We start from the raw sequence: 21,706 nt of genomic DNA, 5'->3' as shown, positions 1-21,706 counted from the left end.
TCAATCACAATGAAGCAACAGGAGACATGTTGCATGTTATCACGATATCCGGCCCAGTACAGAGAACATTCTCAGGTCTCTGCACTTTGTCTGGTGTAAAGCATGTTGCGCAACATGCTTTTAAGAAAAAAACCTTTCACCTCTCAACCTTTGGACCCATTAACCATTTTTACCATATAATGATCCAGTGCGACAGCTAGCATTGTGACGATCTGGTGAAATGAATGTATTAGCCTACCTCCTACAGAAATGTCTTTACTACCCATCCTTTCCATCCGCAAAACTTGACAAAACTGTTAAACAATGGCCGCACATAATATGTAACAAACCACTACCAAATATGTGACAAACTGTCCATTTATTTTGAGTGGTGCTTAAGTGAGCTACTCTATGATGACCACAGTCTCCATGGTAATGAAAATGTCTGCTGGATGAAGACAAAGAGAGAACACAGTGTATTGATGACAGACAGTTTCCTGTGTCTGTGACGGAGACGATGGTATGCTAATGGACCTCACAACTTGCCAGATGGGGTTTGTTTGTGACAGTGGTTGCATAGGTGAGGTCAGTGGAGATAGATAGAGAGAGAGAGAGAGAGAGAGAGAGAGAGAGAGAGAAGAAGAGAGAGAGAGAGAGAGAGAGAGTGCACCTGAGGAGTTTCATGAGGAGTTAGCTGTTAATTTATTTCCAGAAAGTAAATTTGTTTTAAGCCTGTTTTTTGTTGGCCAAAAATAGCATCCGTACTAACATGTTAATATGAATTACGGATGCATCTTCTTCACCAAGCTAGCTAGCTAGCAGTAGCTGGACACTTAGCATTAGTGCTTAGTCCTCCTCCCCGGCTACACCTTCTATGACGAGAACTCAACATTTGTGATCTGTGACCGTCATGACCTCAGCACAATAGTAGAATGTGACAATAAACGGAAAACTGAATAGGGCACCTTTTTAAAGGGGACATGTTTTTAGCTTCATACTATTTTGGTTTCCACTTGAACATGCTTACATGCTTTAATGCTTTATTTTTTCACATTACTTTCCCCTGTTTCAGCTCTAAATCCTTGTCATCCCTGGAGTATGGTCTGAATACACATCTTTTCCATTTTGTGTATAGGAAAAAGAAACGCTCTGGCTCGTGTGTGTGTGTGTGTGTGTGTGTGTGTGTGTGTCGTGTGTGTGTGTGTGCACCAACCACAACCATTCCGGGCGGTGCAAAGCCCCAGATGAAACAATGATGCCCTTGCAAAATAGATAATGGAAATAGCGGAAGGGGAGGGACATCCAGATGTCAGGCTTAATCCCAGCAACGTACCATTGAGCCAGACTACAAAGTATCCTATGAAGTATTCATAACTACATTTTGAAAGAATAGTTTAACATTGGAGGAAATAAACTTATTTTCTTTCTTGCTGAGTTGGATTAGAGGATTCTTCTCTCAAATCTATAAAATGTATCGAGCTACAGCCTGCAGCCGGTTAGCTTTGCTTAGCAGAAAGACTAGAAACATGAGGAAACCACAATGTGACAGAGCCAGGCTAGCTGTTTCCCCATTGTAAGTCTTTATGCTAAGCTAAGCTAACCAGTTGGCTGTATACCTTCAGAATTATTAGACAGATGTGAGAGACAGGAATCAATCCTCTCATATAACTCTCAATAAGAAAATGAATAAACTTATTTCCCTAAATGTTTAACTATTCTTCTACCATTTTAACTGCTGGCTGGCTAACTTAACAGACAGACATGAGAGTGGTGTTGATCTTCCAATCTAACTGTCGACAAGAATGCAAATCCAAAATGACAAACTATTCCTTTAAAGAGTGTTTTTCAGAGGGCCTGTAATATGCACGTGTCTCATCATAGCTTTGGACCCTTAACTAATTTGTGGAACCGGACTGAGCACACTGGTCATGAGATTGTGCTCATCAGAGGTAGAAAGTAACAAAATACATTAACTCACGTTACTGTATTGAGTAGTTTTGTTGTGTATTTTGTATTTTTCGAATAGTTTTTAAAATCGGTAATTTAAAATATCCTTGATTACATTTTGAGTAAAGTATTCTATTTAGCTACATTACAAATCCCATCCGTTAATGAGAAAAAAAAAAAAATTGACCAATGAAAACCAAAAGAAAAAATGAAATCGCGCCTGGAACCACCACGGTGACGAATCAGCATCTCGGCTGCTTACCAAGTGCCAATTCTTTCCGTAGGAGATTGAGAACAAGACGGAGGTGGATCAGGCAAGCGACGACGGTTCAGAGACTGCTTCAGTAGAAATGCTAGCTGAAACATCCAATTCTGCTGCCCAAAACGACAAAAATCCTCGGCCACATTTGAAACACATTTGTTCTTCTTTTAAATTCTAGAGGGCCAATAGTATCATCATGCAATGCCAGATGTGCCTGCCGGAGGTGACTGAACTGGCAGCATTCAATAACTCCACATCTAATCTGAGGAAGCATGTTCTGCTAAGTATTTGTGCATTGGTTCTTCAAATACTTTTCATGACTAAAAGAACATGTTTTGTGGCATTTTTGTCTCGCACTAGCAACCCACAGGACAACGTATGTAGGACACTGGCTAAATTAATTCACATACATCTAATTAGCTCACAGGGGCTGTGTGTAGAAGCTGACTGCTACTCTGGACTCTCTCCAAATAGGCTTGCCCCATTACATGTGTATACATTTGTATAGATGTTTACACGTTTGTATAGATTTTTTTTAATTAAAAACCCAATAGTTTTACATTAGAGTCACCTTGTCCTATTTTCACCACATGGGAAAAATCCCTCCCGCCCCGTTTTTTTTTTAATGTTACTTTTACTTAAAGTACATTAGAAATTAACTACTTATTTCTTCTACTTGAGTAATTTCTTGGAGAGGTAATTTCACTTGTACTTGAGTAATATTTAATCAAAGTATTGGTACTTTTACTTGATTACAATATTTTAGTACTTTTTCCACCTCTGGAGCTCATAGATAAATGGTTGGGCTGTGTGAAGCTCTGTGAAGATGGTTGAGCAGCTGCCATGTTATAGGCAATGTGTGTATGCAGTTTTGAGGAAATTCACTGAGTTACTGTTTAAGAGGAGGTCTGATGAAATAATGTGGTTCACTCTGTCGGACAGCACCATCAAGAGCACCTCCTCTTTGATTCTTCAGGAGTGGTTCTCTCATTATCACTGGCAAACAGACAGCACAAGGCACAGCACACAGAAGAACATGAGGTCTTTTCATTTAGCCTACCATTAAGGACAGCTGAATACAAATCACAGTGTGCTGAGCTCTAGCCATGAATTCTCATTTTCTATAGAGAGTGGGCTTCTGTTTGATCTGTAATGAATATGCTTTGTAAAAGGGATGCACAGTTGATGTGATTGTCTTGATTTAATAAAAGCCGCTCTGAGATTTAAGGTCCTTCACTTTAATTAATAACTTATGAAGACTGCTTACATAGGCAATACTCATTAGACTGAATTGCAAACTTTGAAAGCTGGGTGATGATGTTTATCTTTTTCATAGAATTGTATTGCATATTACATGCAGTATGTCATATTCAAAAGATGTGCTTCTAAATCTTTTGAGAGAAAAGGGGCAAAAACTTGATTGATGTCATTTAGAATATGTTGGTTGCTTTTTTAGTTTATGTACTTCTTATGGAGTAAACTGTTTTCTTGGTATTTGTAACACTTTCTTATCCCTTAACATTCAGTTCTCTTAAATGTCCCTTTAAAGTAGCTATTGTAAAAAAACAAATACAAATTCTATCCCACACTGAAGCAATTTGATACTTAGACTGAGTTAATTATTATATGATAAGAATATTCTAGGTGTCTTGTGCATTACATTCCCCTGAAATACAACCAGACCTTTTTTTGGTTCTTTTGCTAACCTTTGGAACATTACTAAAGTTTAAATTAAAGGCTGCATGCAGGAACAATGTTTTGGGTGCGTAGCAAGTTTTTGAAATGATTGGCTAATTGTTAAACAGCTCCAGACAACCTTTAGGAGTTGACTAAAGTGGACGTTAAGAATACGGTTAAATCTTTCTACCTATGAGAAGATCAGCATAGAAAAATTACTTAATGTTATCTTTTTTTAACATACCACTAATATGTCTTCTTTATATGATTGTTGTGACTATGATAACATGTTGGCCTATGTGTGTTTGTGGATGTGGGAGATAATTGTATGTGCACGGTTCTCTTTGTGTACAACAAATCTCCATGCAGATGAAATATCATTTGCTCACTGTGTGTGCATACATCACTGCTTGTTCTAGGCTTCCTGTTTTATTTTGTTGGCTTTGATAACAGTATTTGTCTGTACTTGTTATGAAAGTTGCATCGATACTCCGCAGCACTTACATGTGTTTACCGTCAGTAACCACATGGCACTGTGTTGTCATGCTTTTAACATATCCGGATGTCTATAAATAACCTGCGCCCATGCGTGCGTGCGTGCGTGCTTGCGTGCGTGCATGTGGTTTTAGGCTTCAAAAAGACATAGGGAGTCAGCTGTTAATTTTTTTTACTTTCTCTCTGGACTGACATTAAAGCAGTGGTTATTTTACTGAGTCAAACACAGTATGTTAATAACTCTAGATGTGTTTACAGGGTTAGTGAAAATGTTGCTCAGCATGCTCTCCTCAGTTGTCGCCTATTATCTATTAAGTCTAATGCTTAACCCAGTTTAAAAGAAACAAATGCATATAGGCCTGCCATCATTGTATATGTACAATATTTGATATGTAAGTCATGTTCATAGGTAAATGTATGAAATTATCAACAGTTGTTGATCTGCCAGTGTACACATATTAAGAGGATATTAGAGAAACCACTTCATCTGATGAAATGGCATTTTCTCCTTGTATAATCATGTGTTGACAGGGTTCAGTCTTAGTCACAGGCCATATAGAGTAAATGTAGGATTAATACTTAATTTTGTTGTACTTTGTTGTGCCCTGACAATTAATTAATTTTGTTATATTGTATTCTATCTATTATAAATGGAAACCTGGAGGACATGGAGGTCAGGAGGAATCAGAGACACAAATCTTTTCTGCACAGAGAAAAAATGTCAAACATCCAGAGATGGTGCACATTCAGGTGTTGCTAATGCAGATGGCTGTTTATAGTGAATATTTTTGTAATCAGAGAGAGAGATGGGAATTTCCCTTTTACATTTGAGAGCATTTAGCTGGCACAATTTTCCAAAGCAAGTGAGCTCCATGATTCTTTGGCAGGACACGTGATGGAGTTTAATGGGGAGGCTGGCTGTTAATCTCATGGTTACACCCAGCTGCCCCTTCACTGTAACATGCTTTCCCTGTAAGATTAATGATTATACATGAACAGTGAGTGTAGTAAATTATTTTCTGCTGTCAGAAAATACAACAATATTGATGAAAATAACCTCCTTTACAAGATTGACTAGCCAGTCCTATGTTGCCCTGAGGATCTAATCTGTTCAGTACAGACCAATGTGCTAACATTTACTGTGCATATTGCTTGTTAGTGATGTACAGAAAGATCGAATGCTTATTTACTCAAATCTACAGTACATAAATTATTAAAGTAACCAGTGTGTATTTGCAAATTCAAAGCAATGAGAAACAATAGATTTTTGAACAAAAGTAATATGTCTCTTTTTTTGAGTACAATAAACACTGACAAACACTGACTTACCTGTTCAAAACAATATTGCTGCTGTATAGAAGCTTCATTTTAAACATCTGAAAAATAAATGACTGGCCACTCTCATCCTTATTATAAATCCCTTACTTTGGATTTAGTATTTACCTGAAGATCTGTTTACTGATTATGTTGTCATAACTTCAAGTATAATTCGATATTTGTGCTCATTACTTTTAAAAAAATAATAATAATAAGAAGAAAAATTAGCTTTGCTTAAGTAGTTAAAACAAAGGGTTCCTTCTGGGAGTATTAACTTTATGGCTACTAGTTTTACCACAAATACAGAAACAATAATTCAAGAAACAATGTATATTAGCTTTCTATTCCAGTATTGTTTCTAGGTATAATCTTTAGATGTAAGGATAAGAGTAGGCTATGTCAAGTTTTATAAACAATTAATTTCCTTGTGCTGTATGTTAGCTTTCACTGTTTGCAAATACATTTTACAAACATATTGCAGTCATTAAGCACTCTGGATTACTTCTTTTTTTATCTTGTAGTTGTGATAGGCTTGCAGGCTACCAATGCTACAGCATGACAGTGAGGTAATACGTATCTAACTGAACTCTTCAGGGATCTGTCCCGGTATCCTGAAACCAGTCTGCCCAGTTTGATCCAGAGTGCTTCTCATACTGGATGTGGTCAAACTTGCACGTGTCTCTATTGTGCAGCTGGTCCTATGGAGGAACTGCAGAAAATTCTCATGGCCTGAGCCCTCATGGCTGGAGACCGCCAGCTCTACTGGCCGGTTAGAGTAGCAACGCCTCAGCTTACAAAGTTCCTCCCGGATCTGCCGGTTAAGAAGCCCATAAAAAAATGGGTTAATCGCAAAGGAGGAATATGCCAGCCAAGTGACTGTTTCCATCAGGTCATTGGGAATTTTGGGAGTAGCATCTAGTGTCAAATGGAGGTGAAAGGAAAAGTAAGGCAGCCAGCAGATCAAAAACTGGCCAACAATAACCACCAGAGTGAGAGCGGCTTTACCTCCACCAAAAGGCCGGTCACGCAAAATCCTATTTGGGGTGTTGCGGGTTGTGATGATGATAGTCTGACTGTTTATTGAATCAGAGCGATTTTTCACTTGACTCTTTGTCCACAAGGGCAGGGGTCCATGCTGGCGGGCAGCCACACGGGCCACTTTGTACACATTACAGTAGACAGCAAAAATCACAACAGCAGGCAGGCAGAAACAGGTGACACTAAAGAACAAAGAGAAGACTCGTCTGTGGTCACTGTGGCTCCAGTGCAGTGAACACTGTGCAGCACTGATGGAGCTCAGGCTGCCGTAAGATGGCCACCCAAACACAGTAGACAACGCCAACACTGCAGAGGCCACCCACACCATCACTATCACGGCTGAAGTCAACTTCAGGGTCATCTTGACCTCATAGCGCATGGGGTGGACGATATAGTAGTAACGTTCCACACTGATGGCTGTGATGGTGAAGATAGAGGCAGCTATGAGGATTACATTGAGGAAGATGTAAACTTGACACTCCAGTATAGTGAACACCACACCAGTAAAGTATGGAGAGTTGGACACAATACCAAGAGGCATGAGCAAGATGGCACACAGCAGGTCCACTGCACACAGGTGGCACACAAAGGCAAATTTCCTGAGATGAGGAGCTTTTATGACAACGACCAGAACAGCAGTGTTGGTTAGAAGTGCCAAAACATTCAGGATCACCATGAAAAATATCCCTGTCAGGTCCTTGAAGCGTGTCTGTGGGTTGGGAAGGGTGCCCAGTTGTCTGCTGGGAGCTGAGGGCATTGGTGCCCAAACAGAGGTGCTGTCATTGTACTCAGGGTTCAGAAATGAACTGTTTTCCACCATGATTCATAGCAAAGGTTTCAAAGTAAAAGTACACATCTGTATTCCGGACTTCCCCATTGTTCAGTAATGAGGTGGTAGCATCCTTCAGACTTAAAGAAAATAGTCTTTGCTCCTGTGTTGAAGAAAATAAAGTGAAATTAAACTTTAACATTTATGACAAATCCTGTTTAATAAGGTACATTAAATCTTTTAACCTGCATAACTAAATATTTAATCACTTGGGTGCAGCGAAAACAAGCTGCACCTTTTAACATGTTAGTAAACAGCTTCCTATTAACACATCCAGCAGATACGGAGCTACATTCCCATTCATTTGGAGTCGTGTTTATGTCTTTAAGTCCAATATTCACTCTGTTTTTGGTCTCCACCAACTCTTGAGCAGCTAAATGCTTCACTATCAGCTATTTGGTTACGGTGTCTGTTTGCTGTTTGGTGCTGGGCAGGTAGTGTACAGGTGCTTAAGCAAAGTAACTGCACTTCTGCAAAGTTGTGGGACTCATGAGAACTATTTTTTTTTCAAATGGTCAAAATCAAAGCAGCTAAGACCAAGATATCTTGACTTTTAGCACCTTACTTGCCTGGTAAACGTCCACAATTTTCCTACTCTGTACCCCCAGTTTGTAACCTGATGACATCACTATGTGGTCATCAGGCTTAACAAATGTCCTCCAGAGCCACAGAAGATACAGTTGTTGTTTTTCAGGTGGTATCACTTACCATGATAAGTAAATTAATATTTTGATATATAAGTAGTGGATCTCCCCTTTATGCCCTGTCCAGTTTAGTGGTTCTGGGAAAGACTCAGTAAATACTCGCTAAAAAACAGAAATGCCTGATGTCTAATTAGGCTTACATGTTAAATATAAACCTTCAGAGATCCTCACCTTTGAAGGAACACACACATACAGTACCTTAAAGGTATTGAAAAGTAAATCAATATCTATTTGTTTAAGAAGGGATGCTTTCTCTCTTTTAGTGAGTCAGGGACATGATCAATAGGAATAATTCATGGAGGACACCCTGTCTTTGCTCCATCCGTCCCCATCCTTTTGAAACGTAAGATAATGAGTTTGCTTGTTTTAGCCCAGCTGCAGGGAACTGGCTGCATTGATTAGTATGTGTTCAGTGTCATCCTGCACAGCACCATCAAATAGGAGACGTCTTTCCAGGACAGGTTTGACCCCTGATCACTGAGTAGTTTATTGTGAAAGCCAACCAGAAAGCATTGACTCAATGTGTATTCTGTGTGTTTAATGTACATTTTAATTTGACAAAATTCAGCAAATGCACAAACTGAATTTCAAATATCTTCTCTGCATTATTGCTTTTCATCACTTTGTAGCGCCTTTCATGTGCAACTCTATACATGTAACCATCTTGTGCTGATCATCTTAATCAGGTTTCATACTATGGAGCATGCTGTATCCTAAATACTTGTGCTAGCTTGCTGTTTATGAACCACTGATGCTCTCCCCTGCTGTAATCTTCTCTTGTGGACAGCTATTAACACCACATGTGCAGTCAGATTTATCCCCAGGAAGGACTACATGTATTCTCATGCATATATGTAAAGGTGCCCTCATTTGTTCATTCATGTTGCTCTTGCAACATGTGCTACATGCAGGTTTTACTCCTACTCCTTTTTTTAGTGGATGATCATTTTCATCATCTAGTCATCATTTTCAGCATCTAGTTATTTACAGTTTTAGTTTATTTATTTAAACACTGAAACATGCAGTGGATTTTGCCTCTACTATAGATGTTCTCTTTTAACTGTTTTTTCTCCATTATAACGACAATGAGGGAATTATGCAGGTCTTTAAGTCCCTCATAAATCCATGTTAGAGTATTTGGCCTGTACAGAGAAACGTAAAAAGTAGTATTAGATGAATTGCAGTACATTTCTTTTACAGAGATGTTGATGTACATGTGCTAATATTGTAATTTTACAGTGCATCAGATCCACCAAAAAAAGAGTTAAATCACAATAAAGGCTCTAGCCTACTTGTCCAGGTATGAGTAACCATTTGAGGGCCTTTAATATTATTTTAGATACCACTGCTTTATATCATCAGTAACCTCGGAAGTTTCTTAAACGTATTAAGGCCCTTGTGTTAACCTTATAGATTTCCATTATACAATTATAAATTAATTACTAATCAAAATTTCACCAGACTGCAATGTCAGGACTTCAATATATGATTTGTAACATTGACCTTCAACTTTGTTGACACAAACATTTTCCTCAGTCTTTCACATTCTCAAACACATGTATGGTGCGCGAACTAGTTTGTTGGTAATTCTCAAGCCATTTGTATATTTTAATATTAGCCTCAGAGATTTATAACTGATAAATGATGAAAGAATTAGGAATCTAAAGCTCTAAGGAATTTGGAGCCTACTGTATTCTTTTTAATTATCAAATGTACTAAACATTTTGTCAGCGTTTATATTGCTGTATATAAACCCCACTCATTATCCAAGCTTAGTCTTATAATGCCATAACCACTTACTTACACAAAAACATACCAAACAACGCTTACATTTTGAAAATTGGCTGTAGCTCCTCCAAAAGGTTTTCTCTGACTTTTGTAAAGTTGAGTAGTTCCAAATTATGGTGACGACTCTTCTGTGAATCCTTTAAATCAAACTCAGTGCTCAGGTGTTGTTTTCTGGTGTATAGGAGTACTGATCCACCTTACAGAGATCTATTAGGAGCTAATGCAAAAACTGTGGGAAACAAAAATGGTAGAGTAGCCCCTAAAAAACAAAGACATATGAGACTTGGTAAAGGACCCAAGGGAGAGCTGAGACTGACAGAGAGTTGATGTGCTTTGCGTTCACTGAGACAACGCAGTTGGCTGAGCTAAAGAGGCGGGGGAGGAGCCAGCAATTGGTGATTGTTCAATTCACATCTTTCAAGACAAGATGACTCTATCAAACCACCACCCGCAGACATTAACTATGTCCCACACACACTCTCTTTCATCAGTCAGTATGTGGCAGTGACTGTCACACACTGTCCACTATGCCCGTCTTTACAGATGTTCCTCTATTCTCCTCTACTGAGCTTCAGAGAATATGCACACATACTGAAGGATTGGTTGGATTTGCTCAGTCAATTCACCAATTTACAATCTTCTTCAAATGGAATTGATATTATTTGTAATAGATTTAGATTGTTTTTCAAGTAATAGTAACCATTTAAAAACAGTAGTTTGAGAGTTGATCATTGGTTAAATAGGAGCGTAACAAAAAGCTCAGCGCTGACACCTATTGGTTGCAAGGAAAACAAATGTATGTAAATGTGAGAAAGGGTCCGAGTTAAGATAACAGAAGGATATCAGTTCTAAGGGTTTATTGGCCCTCACGTAGGTAAGCACAACAAACAGAGAACTAATGTAATAGATGCTGTGGAAGCAAAGAGATTAATTATCACTTACAGCGTATTTTGCTACTGCAAACAAAACTATTCTAGAAACACAGTATATATTGGTGCAATGCAGTTTGTCATGATCAACAGGGTACAAATTGCAACCCTGTTTTTTTAAATTAGAAAGTTGTAACAGTATAAATGTTCAACAAAGACACTTCAAAGACTCACAGAGTTATTTAGACACAACCACTTCCTAAATCAAATTAAATAAGAACACTTGGTTGTTTTTACCACTGACGAGTACACAAGAGACATTTTATAGTGCTGTCAAATGTCTTGGTAGAGCACCAATTAAACTTTACACAAACGACACAGCTGTTAAAAAACGAAGAACTCTAAAAAGTGTTAAATAACTAATTAGGCTACCTAACTTCAAGCACAAGAAATCAAAATTTAATACAATACAGGACAGGTGGATTAAAAAAAACTGCAACCTGTCACAGATTTCTATCAGGCATGAAAAATGGTGACCATCAGATGAAGGTGGACACAAAAAGTTATACCTGAGAATCATTTCTCATTTCTCCATTTTCAGGCAGGAGTGAAGCATCTTGGCAAAAGCCTTGAATAGCTTTGTTTTCAGCTTTACCCATACCCAGTCTCTTCTTTAATAGTTTGTCCTCATTATTCAACTTTGTGCGGATTGCAGTTTTTATTTGGCTGCTATCAACGCCAAATTTGAGTGCCACGTGATCTGCAAGAAGAAGCAAAATAAACTATTTTAATCACACCATTTTGCATTATCACATTCATAAATAATGAGCATCTACCAAGAAGGTCTGTGTGCTTGAAATTAAAAAATGTTCTCTATCTTACCAATAATACTTCTCAAGATCTCAGGGGGGAGTTGAGGCTTGTGGCAATCTTCTCCGGTAAAGGTGTTCCTCCGGCCCTGCAGAGAGTGTGTGGCCAATGTTTCTCTGTCAAAAAGTATCATCAGCAGTGCTGACGTGTACTTTTTGAAGTCTGCGATTTCTGCAATGCGCTCATAAAGATTTCTTGGAACACGAAGATTCTCTGAGAGATAAAACAAGTTCTGATCGTCCTGCGGGCAAAGAAGAAAAAAATGTTAGCTATGAAAGTTTTAAAATGATTTAATGTCTAAATCTGACACCATCCCTTTTGTAAAATTGTCTTATACCTATTACCAGGAAAATCTTGAAAAAGGAGCACTGATAATTAGCTCTCCAATGATAACAGAATTTAAGTGAATTGAGCAATCTTCCCAAAATTCTGCTGTTATAAGAAGACATAGAGTGCACTGACTTCTGAGCTATTATGATCCTCTCTCATCTCATCCTCAGGATCAGCCAGGAAAGAGACAGTTTTATCTTCAGAGTTTTGCTGTGATGCTGTCGCCTCGCCTCCTTGGAGAACGTGATCCAGAGTGACTCGCAGTTCATGTGCTGTGTGCCTCATCTGCATCATGAGAGTGTTCATCTCTGTAAAAAGTGTCAAACCACTTTAGAATTGCTGAAATAGAGTAAGTTTATTCATTCAATAATTAACATTAGATGGCATGTTTCCAGCATAGGCTCAGGGCCTTAGCTAGAATTTTAGTAGAACCCGTCCCACCTACAACACTTGACATGCCAAAAGCCAAAAAAAGTATCTAGAAAATCACAACAATTTCACATTTTATCTTTCATATAACTGCTCATTATACGTTTATCTGTCTACAAGACGGTCTCAATTCCTTTAATACGTGTTATTTACAGGTATGTAAAACATAATAAATCTTTTTCATTTAATTTGGTGATACTTTTTAACAGGTCTGTAATTTTATTATACATTTGCTAATTAATTTCCTGAAATTAAATATGCAGTTTGATACCAATTGCAAGGCCAATAGGAATGTCCTTGGAAAAGGACAATTCATTCAGAGATAAAAAAAAAAAGTCATTCATTTTTTTTACAGTAATTCCTGAGTTAATTCTCAAAGTATGTTCAATGGTATGCTCGCCTGTAGACAGGTATTACATAGCTAAAAGAATGTAGGTTACACTATCAACTCTAGTTACATTGACAATTAAAACGTCCCTTTATTTATTACCAAATTGAATTGTTCGTTTGTTTTTTCCATTGAAGCCTTCTTGCAAATATTTCAAAATTACAGACTCAAATAATAAGGCATCACTTGTAACTTTGTCTGAATTGTTTTGGTCTCAAACAATATCAGAATCAACCTTAAAAAGCCCAACACGTGTTAAACGCCTTCCCTGGCTATATTTACTCATTAACTTACAGACATCTTTTTCCACCCACCTTTCAGCTCCCTCAGCTCTCTCTCGGCCAAAATTCTACATCTGCGTTCATATTTGAGTTGTGCCTGCAGTTGCTCTATTTTCATGAGGAGACTGATGGTGTCTGTTCTGATGCCTGGGCTTGCAATGTTTTCTTCATCAAAGTCAATGGTTTCATGCTGCCAAATGAGAAGAAATCACATTTTCAGATTCCATGTGTAGTAAGGTAAATAAAAGTTGTCCTTTATGCACAATTAAATAGCATCTCTTACCTCATTGTTTGGAAAAGGAGGCGAGTAGCTGGACTCTTGAGCCATCCTGTACTTATCCTCCATTGGCTCACAGCCAAACTCCTGGGCATCAGGTCCGATTTTTATCATCTTGACTGGTGGTTGTGCTGGACCCGCTTCTGCGTCTCTCTTGGGTGGCATGGGGTTAAAAAAAACAATCTAGGAGAGTAAAGACTGATCAGTTGACACACCAAGCATTGCTTTTCTGCACAAGATGGAGTCAAACTTTTGAGTAAAACTTTTTTAGTCGCTCAACGTTGTTTGACTGTTCATTTTACAGTAAGTCATTTGGAGACAAAGATGAAAAGTTAGTTCACGTCGCATCCCCCTCCCCCTGCCTCCACAACCCCTCCTACTAGCTCCCAGATTGCCTCCAGCTAGTGCCACGAGTGAAACAAACTGTCTTTCGATACATTATCAAATGCATGTGATATATAATGTTAGGCATTTCAGAGGAGGCTCACCTGGCCGTTCAGCTCTAATTCACGGATACACTGTAACCACAATCAGTGAGGACAGTGACAGCACAGTAAATGCAAATACTGCGTAGTAGAGGAAGTAGTAGTACTACTGCAGTAGTGCAGTACATAGATCCTGATGTAATTACGGCTAATTTTTAACAGCCGCGCAAAACGTTTTCGGTTAAATATGTGTGAAATACTTCTCCTGCATTTATCTTTTAGTGTGCATGGTACACATTTGTAAAAGATTACTGTGTTGTGAAAATTATATTTTTTACAATTATGTGCGGAACAAAGCTGCGAAAACTTATTCCCCGAGGGAAGTATTTAACCTCAGTACAGTTTCCTGCTCATCTAAATTCTTGATCGAACCAATGGAAATTCCGAGTTGAAAGAAAAGGCGGGGCGCTCTGGAGGAACTGTGAAGCTCAGCCAATAGCCGTCGGTCTATGAACGTGACTTCAGCTTACTAGTTTGGTTGCAGTGTACCCATGTGGGTTCTATGTTGACTTGCTGCTTTTAAGAAAGTTAACGAGTTAACTATATATATACAGTTTACTTTGAAACGCTGCTTGTCGCGTGTTACAATGTCTTCGCCTTTCTTTATGAAGAAAAAAGAAAAACCCAAATTTGCCATAAAGGGGAAAAATACAGCAGTGGTGAAACGAAAGGTAGGTGAGCTGAATGTTAGCAAGTAAGCTAAATCCGAGTAAGGTTAGCAAACCAGCAGGTTTACCAGAGCTTGTTGTTCAAGTCCCTCATTGTATGCCATTACAAACCCTCCGTTTTCTTTGTCCTGCTGCAGGCTGATGGGGACTCCGGTGGAAAAAGCAAACTACGAGCCAAGAAACCCAACTCCAAACACAATGAAGAGATTTCCAGCGACTCTGAGACAGAGAGGTTCATTTCTCATGTGCTTACTTGGGCTTATGTATTGAAGACCGATGTTTGGTCCCGATTTTAAAGCACAGAACTAACACGGCAGTTGTAAATTTGTTGTGCTTTTGTTTCTTATCGCTCAGTCCTGTAGTGCCCAGAAAAAGACAGTCCAATGAAGAGGTTGATTATGAGGAAACTCCACAGGAGAAGAAGCTTAGATTAGCCAAACTTTACCTCGAACAGCTAAAGGAAGAAGGTATGCTTGTATTATCCAAACCGCATAACTTAGAGGTCTAACTTGACTTATATGACTGTAAATATGTATTGTGTGATCTGAATTCACCAGAGGAAGATAAAGCAGAAGAAGACTCATTTGAGACTGATCTCATTGCTGGAAGACTTCAAGAAGATGTGGTAAGAGTGCTTTCTGTATTAAAATACAGTACAGGCCAAAAGTTTGGACACCTTCTCATTCAATGAGTTTTCTTTATTTTCAAGACTTTTTACATTGTAGATTATCACTGAAGGCATCAGAACTATGAAAGAACACGTGGAATTATGTAAATGTAATGTATTTATATAGCGCTTTTCTAGTCTTAACGACTACTTAAATACAGGAAACGTTCACCTTTCACACACATTCATACACTGTGGCCGAGGCTGCCGTACAAGGTGCCACCTGCTCATCAGATAAACACATTCACACTCCAATGCGCAACTCAAGGTTCAGTGTCTTGCCCAAGGACACTTTGACGTGGGACTGCAGGGCCATCGAACCACTAACCTTCCGATTGGCAGGCAACCGCTCTACCACTGAGCCACAGCCGCCCCTATGTAGTGAACAAAAAAAGTGTGAAATAACTGAAAACATGTCTTATATTCTAGTTTCTTCAAAGTAGCCACCCTTTGCTTTTTTGATAGTGCTGCAAACCCTTGGTGTTCTCTCAATGAGCTCCATGAGGTAGTCACCTAAAATATTTTTCATTTCACAGGTGTGCCTTGTCAGGGTTAATTAGTGGAATTTCTTGCATTATTAATGGAGTTGAGACCATCAGTTGTGTTTTGCAGAAGTCATGTTGATACACAGCCGACAGCCCTATTGGACAACTGTTAGAATTCATATTATGGCAAGAACCAATCAGCTAAGTAAAGAGAAACGAGTGGCCATCATTACTTTAAGAAATAAAAGTCAGTTGGCCCGGAATATTGCAAAAACTTTGAATGTGTCCCCAAGTGCAGTCGCTAAAACCCTCAAGCGCTACATTGAAACTGGCTCACATGAGGACCGCCCCAGGAAAGGAAGTTACCTCTGCTGCTGGGGATAAATTCATCCGAATCACCAGCCTCAGAAATCGCAAATTAACAGCAGCTCAGATTAGAGACCAGATGAAAACCACACAGAGTCCTAGCAGCAGACACATCTCTAGAACAACTTTTAAGAGGAGACTGCGTAAATCAGGCCTTCATGGTCAAATATCAGCTAGGAAACCACTGCTAAGGAGATGCAACAAGCAGAAGAGATTTGTTTGGGCCAAGACACACAAGGAAAGGACATTAGACCAGTGGAAATCTGGGCTTTGGTCTGATGAGTCCAAGTTTGAGATCTTTGGTTCCAACCGATGTGTCTGTGCGACGGAGAAAAGGTGACCGGATGGATTCTACATGACTAGTTTCCACCCAGAAGCATGGAGGAGGAGGTGTGATGGTGTGGGGGTGCTTTGCTGTTGACACTGTTAGGGGTTTATTCAAAATTATACCAGCATGGCTACCACAGCATCCTGCAGCGACATGCAACATCCCCTCCGGGTTGCGTTTAGTTGGACCATCATTTATTTTTCAACAGGACAATGACCCCAAACACACCTCCAGGCTGTGTAAGGGCTGTTTGACCAAGAAAGAGAGTGATGGAGTGCTGCGCCTCCACAGTCACCAGACCTGAACCCAACTGAGATGGTTTGGGGTGAGCTGGACTGCAGAGTGAAGGCAAAAGGGCCAACAAGTGCTAAGCATCTCTGGGAACTCCTTCAAGACTGCTGGGAAACCATTTCAGGTGACTACCTCTTGAAGCTCTTTAAGAGAATGCCAAGAGTGTGCAAAGCAGTAATCAGAGCAAAGGGTGGCTATTTCGAAGAAACTAGAATATAAGACATGTTTTCATTTATTTCACGCTTTTTTTGTAAAGTGCATAATTCCATATGTGTTCATTCATAGTTCTGATGCCTTCAGTGATAATCTACAATGTAAATAGTCATGAAAATAAAGGTAACACATTGAATGAGAAGGTGTGTCCAAACTTTTGGCCTGTACTGTACATCATTGTGGCAAAGTCATCCGTGTAATTGCCAATGGACATGAGACATTACCCCCTCACTTTTAATTATCCTGCCGCTGTCCACCCCATCCCTGTACTTTTTGAATGTGTAGTTTAAATTTGATCATTAAATTATAAAACAGCCAACATAAACCAGCTATGTGGATCTTTGAGCACATACAAATGTTTTGCTCAACCGGGTCCCATGAATGAATTAGTGTTTGCAGCAATATCATTTTTATTTCAAATTATTTCACCCCTGGTTTTGCTAGTGTTGGATGGGGGGTATTGGATGTTATTTGGGGTTTGACTTTGTGTCTCCTCACTTAGCTTCCAAGCTAAACCTTTGTCCTTGATCTTAGACGCATTATTTGTTTTTGGATTTAATGTGAGATCAATTGCCATTCACTGGTCTGTTGTTGATTTTGCTGTGTATGTGATTTGTCCCTCAGCTTGAACAAAAAGGAAAGCTTCAGCGGCTTATTGCCAAAGATGTAAGTATGAGGATGTGTATCTGTTGAATCTCGACAGTGTATCCTAATATGGGAAAACTGTTGTTTATCAGCAGACTGACTTTTTATTTAATTTCTGGTCTCTCTTTTAGCTCATGCCGCCTGATGCTTCAGAAATCAGGGTGTTAAGAGGACACAAACTTCCAATTACCTGTCTGGTCATCAGCTCTGATGACAAGTTCATCTTTTCTGCTGCCAAAGACTGCTCTATCATTAAGTGTTAGTATATATTAAAATCCTGAAAATCCATTCTTTATGATACTACAGAGATGTTTGCATGGGTGGAAAATAAGATTAATGGTCTGATTTGGTAGTTTCAGTTAATGGTCTTTCTTATTTCTTCAGGGGATGTTGTGGCTGGTAAGAAACTGCACACAATACCTGGCGGAAGGAAAGGTACAGAGGATCGGCATGTTGGTCATACAGCGCATATTCTGTGTATGGCCATATCATCAGATGGAAAATACTTGGTAAGTAGTATTCTCTCAGCCTCCTGCTTTGGCCAGTAGTTTGCCAAAATGTGACATCACATTGTAACAGGAACCTCTTTCTCAACATATTTTAGGCCACTGGAGACGTGAACAAACTGATCATGATCTGGGAGGCAGAAACATGTAAACATCTATACAAATTCACAGGACACAAAGGGCCTGTTTCAGTACGTTTTCCCTCTTTCTTTCCGTTGAATGGAATACCTTTTTTTTATCTTACCAGTTGTGTAGCTATTGCAGTGCTGAGGTCATCCTTTGAATCATATTGAATGTATGTTCCTTCTCAGGGTCTTTCGTTCAGGAAGGGAACTCATGATCTGTACAGCGCCTCTCATGATCGCTCAATAAAGGTTTGGAATGTGGACGAGAATGCGTATGTGGAAACTCTGTGAGTAGCTAATCGGAAAATAATTTATCTCACTCTGAACCCCTTGCATTTGTTTTGAAAGTGTGAATTCAACTGTGATTGTGACTTGCTGTAGCTTTGGGCATCAGGACGCCATCACGGGACTGGACAGTCTGAGCCGTGAGTGCTGCGTGACTGCAGGAGGAAGAGATCGCTCCGTGCGGGTGTGGAAGATAGCCGAGGAATCTCAGCTGGTGTTCCACGGCCACGAGTGAGTCCGTCTGTTTTTTCTGTTTTTGTGTCTCGTTGTTTGCACCTTTCGAATCTATGCCTTGTCTTCTATCAGTTCCATATGAAAACACTGCACATTACATTAATTTATTTAGAGGCACATTTTAATACTTTCAATTTAGGAAGTATTACTTTTCAAAGTTTAAAGCTTTTTCCCAAGTGAGCAGTGAAGGGTTTAAAACAATCAAAAATAGTGAGGTGATAATGTAAGAAACTCAGATCAGTGCCCAGTAATGTAACCAGTTTTTGTCACTCAAATGCCATACAGTATATTTATAATTCATTATGTGTGCATGTAATTGATATATGCAGAATGTTAAATAGTCTTAAGAATTAACTTTTGAATATACATATGTCTTTATTTTTTGTTATGTTCGTTAAATACTGTCAAATGGAAGAAATTTTAATACAACAATAGGAACATAACCGCTAAAAACAATGAGATGTCCTGTGTTGAATTCTTATGAGTGACGTGTATGGTCTTGGCCTTCACTAGCTTAAAGTAATGGTTTGAATAAATTTCACCCTTGTGTGCTTTGCACCAACACCTTTGCTGAAGAATTGGCATTCGGTACATCTCTAACTGTAATGTGTCAAGGGTTGTCTTGTGACTGCTCCTTTTTGCCTTCTTGTTTTCTAATGTTTAGCTTTTATAAATAATCCTACATCTCTAATATTCATCTATATGTCTTGCATTTCCTGTTAGACTGACATCATTTTCTTTGTGACTATTGTGTCTCCCTACAGGGGTTCAATTGATTGTATCCAGCTCATAAACGAGGAGCACATGATAACAGGAGCTGATGATGGGTGAGACACTAGCGGTTTTTAGTCATATTTTACTTATTTTTTATTTATTTATTTTTTCCCAGAATCTAACATTCATTTGTGTTTCTCTTCTGTACCCTCTCTCAATTTTCTGAACAACGTTAGCTCTGTGTCTCTGTGGAGTGTCAACAAGAAGAAGCCTCTCTGCACAGTAAAGCAGGCTCACGGTCGCCATGGTGATGCAGGGCTGGAGCAGCCTCATTGGGTCGCCTCGGTCGCAGCGCTTCAGAACTCTGATACAGTCGCCTCAGGTGCCTCTGGCTGTGAGGGTACTCCTTACCAGCTTTTTATTATCTTGCACACATTCACTTCATGTGCTGGACGCATTCAATTCAACCTTTTCACAGTTGTCTTTTATGAATGCAAATTTAATCAATTAATGAACTTGGTCCTAAATTTAAGTGTCAGGAAAACTCCATGTGTAGAACAGTTGATGCATTTATGTTTAGCATAGCTATATTTAAGTTGTTCTGTCTGTAGTGATGTCAATTAATTACCATGGTTTCTTCTGTGTAGGTTCACACAACTCACAGGTACAGGTGTGGAAGTGTGGCCAGAATTACCGTGGGCTGCAGCCTCTATTCAGTGTGCCTGTGGTAAGCTTACTTTCTCCTTATCTCTTATTTATTTTTTATATTTATACACATTCTTTAAAATGCATTCCTGGCATCCATACCAGCTGTCTCAAAATATCTTATTGTGTCGCTTCCTCTGCTTTCTCTCTCAGTCTGGTTTCATCAACAGTCTGAAGTTTTCAAGCTCCGGTCAGTTCTTGGTAGCAGGAGTTGGACAGGAGCACAGGTAACTGAACTTATGGTCATGTTTCCATGGAAACTGTCTATAGAGGTCCTATCGATTTACTAAATTGCAGTGCAGGTTCATTTTCAGTAATTGAAACGTGCACCAGATGGCAGTGTTAATCTGTTTCTCAGCCTTTTTCACAGGTGAAATCAAAATTTGTTCCAGTAACAAATTCTGTGATCAGTTTGAAATTGTGTGATCCCACACAGACATTTTAAATATTGGGTGGTATTTGCTATAATTTCAATGTCTTGTTTTGATTCACTTTTTCCACAAGGGTTTCAGGCACTGCTAGAAGAGGTTAACAACCACTGTTGGTAGATCCGTTTAAAACATACAAAACAATCTGAAACGACAAAGGAGAGTGGATCATAAAAGTTTATAATTCTTTATCTTTTTGGTTTAGTATCTTTTTTTTTTTCTTCTTTTTTTTGTTAAGGTTTTGTTTCAAATGCTATTTGGATGATGTAGTCTGTTTGTGTCTGTTACCTCTGCTTCTACATTTTGTTTGTTTTTATCTGCAGGCTGGGTCGATGGTGGCGACTAAAAGAGGCCAAGAATGGGATCTATGTTATTCCTCTTAAAAGGAAATCTCCAAATCCAGAGGAAGCCAAGATGACTGAATAGTGGACTGTTGGTAGTGGAAGGGTCTTTTATTTTGTAAATTAAATGATTAAAAACTGCCTATGTATCTTATTTTTGTTATCCTCTATTTGAGAATAAAAACCGAAATGTTAACCTATATTCATATATGCAGGTTATAGAGGTATTTGCTGCTAGTTCCTCCTGTGGCTTGAGTGAAGGAGTCAGCAGCGTGAGCGAAGTGGGCTGTGTTTGGATTGGAGAAAAGTGAGAAAAGGCTGTAAAGTAGGCGTAGGCACATCCTGGCTAAACTAACAAAGACTAATGTCTTACATCTTATGATCCAATTTTTATGTTTTACACATTTTTTATATGGAAAGATAAATTGCAATTAACTCTACAGGCAAGCATAAAATAAATTGTACTTGTTAGCTACAGTAAAATGTAATTCTATCAATTAATACAATTTACACTTCATAAGTGTGCTAAAATCCTTTTAATTACTATTGCTGATGTCAATGTTATATCAGAAATCACATTAAAATGATAAGCCTGGTTAGTTTAGTATTTGCACTTTTGTCATAGTTTCTGCAGGTGTCTTCTTTTCACTGGTACATAATTAGTTCTGTTACTTATTCAATAGTTTTTACATGAATGTTTGGAGGGAATACCATTTCTACCATACTTTACAGTTAAACAA

The 21,706-nt window shown here is 38.8% G+C and overlaps 3 protein-coding genes across 5 annotated transcripts; 1 reads left to right on the top strand and 2 right to left on the bottom strand.

Annotated features, from left to right (window-relative positions):
• Nucleotides 1-5,200: 5,200 nt before the first annotated feature.
• Nucleotides 5,201-10,612, bottom strand: si:ch211-213o11.11 (probable G-protein coupled receptor). The gene is made up of 2 exons (XM_032513103.1): nucleotides 10,079-10,612; nucleotides 5,201-7,647 (listed from the first exon to the last, which is right to left on the bottom strand). Exon 2 carries the CDS (start codon nucleotides 7,533-7,535, stop codon nucleotides 6,255-6,257), a length of 1,281 nt encoding a protein of 426 aa, XP_032368994.1. The 5' UTR covers nucleotides 7,536-7,647; nucleotides 10,079-10,612; the 3' UTR covers nucleotides 5,201-6,254.
• Nucleotides 10,613-10,878: 266 nt separating this feature from the next.
• Nucleotides 10,879-14,254, bottom strand: LOC116687604 (uncharacterized). 2 transcript variants are annotated; one of them, XM_032513105.1, is made up of 6 exons: nucleotides 13,969-14,254; nucleotides 13,487-13,633; nucleotides 13,237-13,393; nucleotides 12,238-12,413; nucleotides 11,788-12,016; nucleotides 10,879-11,665 (listed from the first exon to the last, which is right to left on the bottom strand). In XM_032513105.1, exons 2-6 carry the CDS (start codon nucleotides 13,592-13,594, stop codon nucleotides 11,469-11,471), a joined length of 867 nt encoding a protein of 288 aa, XP_032368996.1. In that variant the 5' UTR covers nucleotides 13,595-13,633; nucleotides 13,969-14,254; the 3' UTR covers nucleotides 10,879-11,468. The 2 variants fall into 2 exon arrangements, with proteins under 2 accessions (XP_032368996.1, XP_032368995.1); XM_032513104.1 differs by having other exon boundaries at nucleotides 13,487-13,663; nucleotides 13,969-14,249.
• A 139-nt stretch (nucleotides 14,255-14,393) lies between these two features.
• Nucleotides 14,394-21,107, top strand: rrp9 (ribosomal RNA processing 9, U3 small nucleolar RNA binding protein). 2 transcript variants are annotated; one of them, XM_032513102.1, is made up of 15 exons: nucleotides 14,394-14,636; nucleotides 14,771-14,865; nucleotides 14,988-15,100; nucleotides 15,191-15,258; nucleotides 17,608-17,649; nucleotides 17,760-17,886; nucleotides 18,013-18,137; nucleotides 18,233-18,325; nucleotides 18,446-18,546; nucleotides 18,641-18,775; nucleotides 19,543-19,605; nucleotides 19,729-19,874; nucleotides 20,140-20,219; nucleotides 20,351-20,424; nucleotides 20,949-21,107. In XM_032513102.1, exons 1-15 carry the CDS (start codon nucleotides 14,553-14,555, stop codon nucleotides 21,049-21,051), a joined length of 1,449 nt encoding a protein of 482 aa, XP_032368993.1. In that variant the 5' UTR covers nucleotides 14,394-14,552; the 3' UTR covers nucleotides 21,052-21,107. The 2 variants fall into 2 exon arrangements, with proteins under 2 accessions (XP_032368993.1, XP_032368992.1); XM_032513101.1 differs by having other exon boundaries at nucleotides 19,729-19,886.
• Nucleotides 21,108-21,706: the final 599 nt, after the last annotated feature.

This window comes from Etheostoma spectabile, chromosome 4, assembly GCF_008692095.1.
Source record: "Etheostoma spectabile isolate EspeVRDwgs_2016 chromosome 4, UIUC_Espe_1.0, whole genome shotgun sequence".
Classification (NCBI taxonomy): Eukaryota; Metazoa; Chordata; class Actinopteri; order Perciformes; family Percidae; genus Etheostoma; species Etheostoma spectabile.
This window is presented reverse-complemented; position numbering and strand designations above follow the sequence as displayed.

Excerpts from the sequence above, each read along its gene's own strand:
- si:ch211-213o11.11 (XM_032513103.1), bottom strand. The coding sequence starts at position 7,535 with ATGGTGGAAAACAGTTCATTTCTGAACCCTGAGTACAATGACAGCACC.
- LOC116687604 (XM_032513104.1), bottom strand. The coding sequence starts at position 13,645 with ATGCCACCCAAGAGAGACGCAGAAGCGGGTCCAGCACAACCACCAGTC. Across the intron at positions 13,394-13,486 it reads CTCCTTTTCCAAACAATGAG|CATGAAACCATTGACTTTGA; the intron begins GTAAGAGATGCT and ends CTCATTTGGCAG. Across the intron at positions 12,017-12,237 it reads AGGATCATAATAGCTCAGAA|GACGATCAGAACTTGTTTTA; the intron begins GTCAGTGCACTC and ends CTTTGCCCGCAG.
- rrp9 (XM_032513101.1), top strand. The coding sequence starts at position 14,553 with ATGTCTTCGCCTTTCTTTATGAAGAAAAAAGAAAAACCCAAATTTGCC. Across the intron at positions 14,866-14,987 it reads AGCGACTCTGAGACAGAGAG|TCCTGTAGTGCCCAGAAAAA; the intron begins GTTCATTTCTCA and ends CTTATCGCTCAG. Across the intron at positions 19,887-20,139 it reads CGCCTCAGGTGCCTCTGGCT|GTTCACACAACTCACAGGTA; the intron begins GTGAGGGTACTC and ends TCTTCTGTGTAG.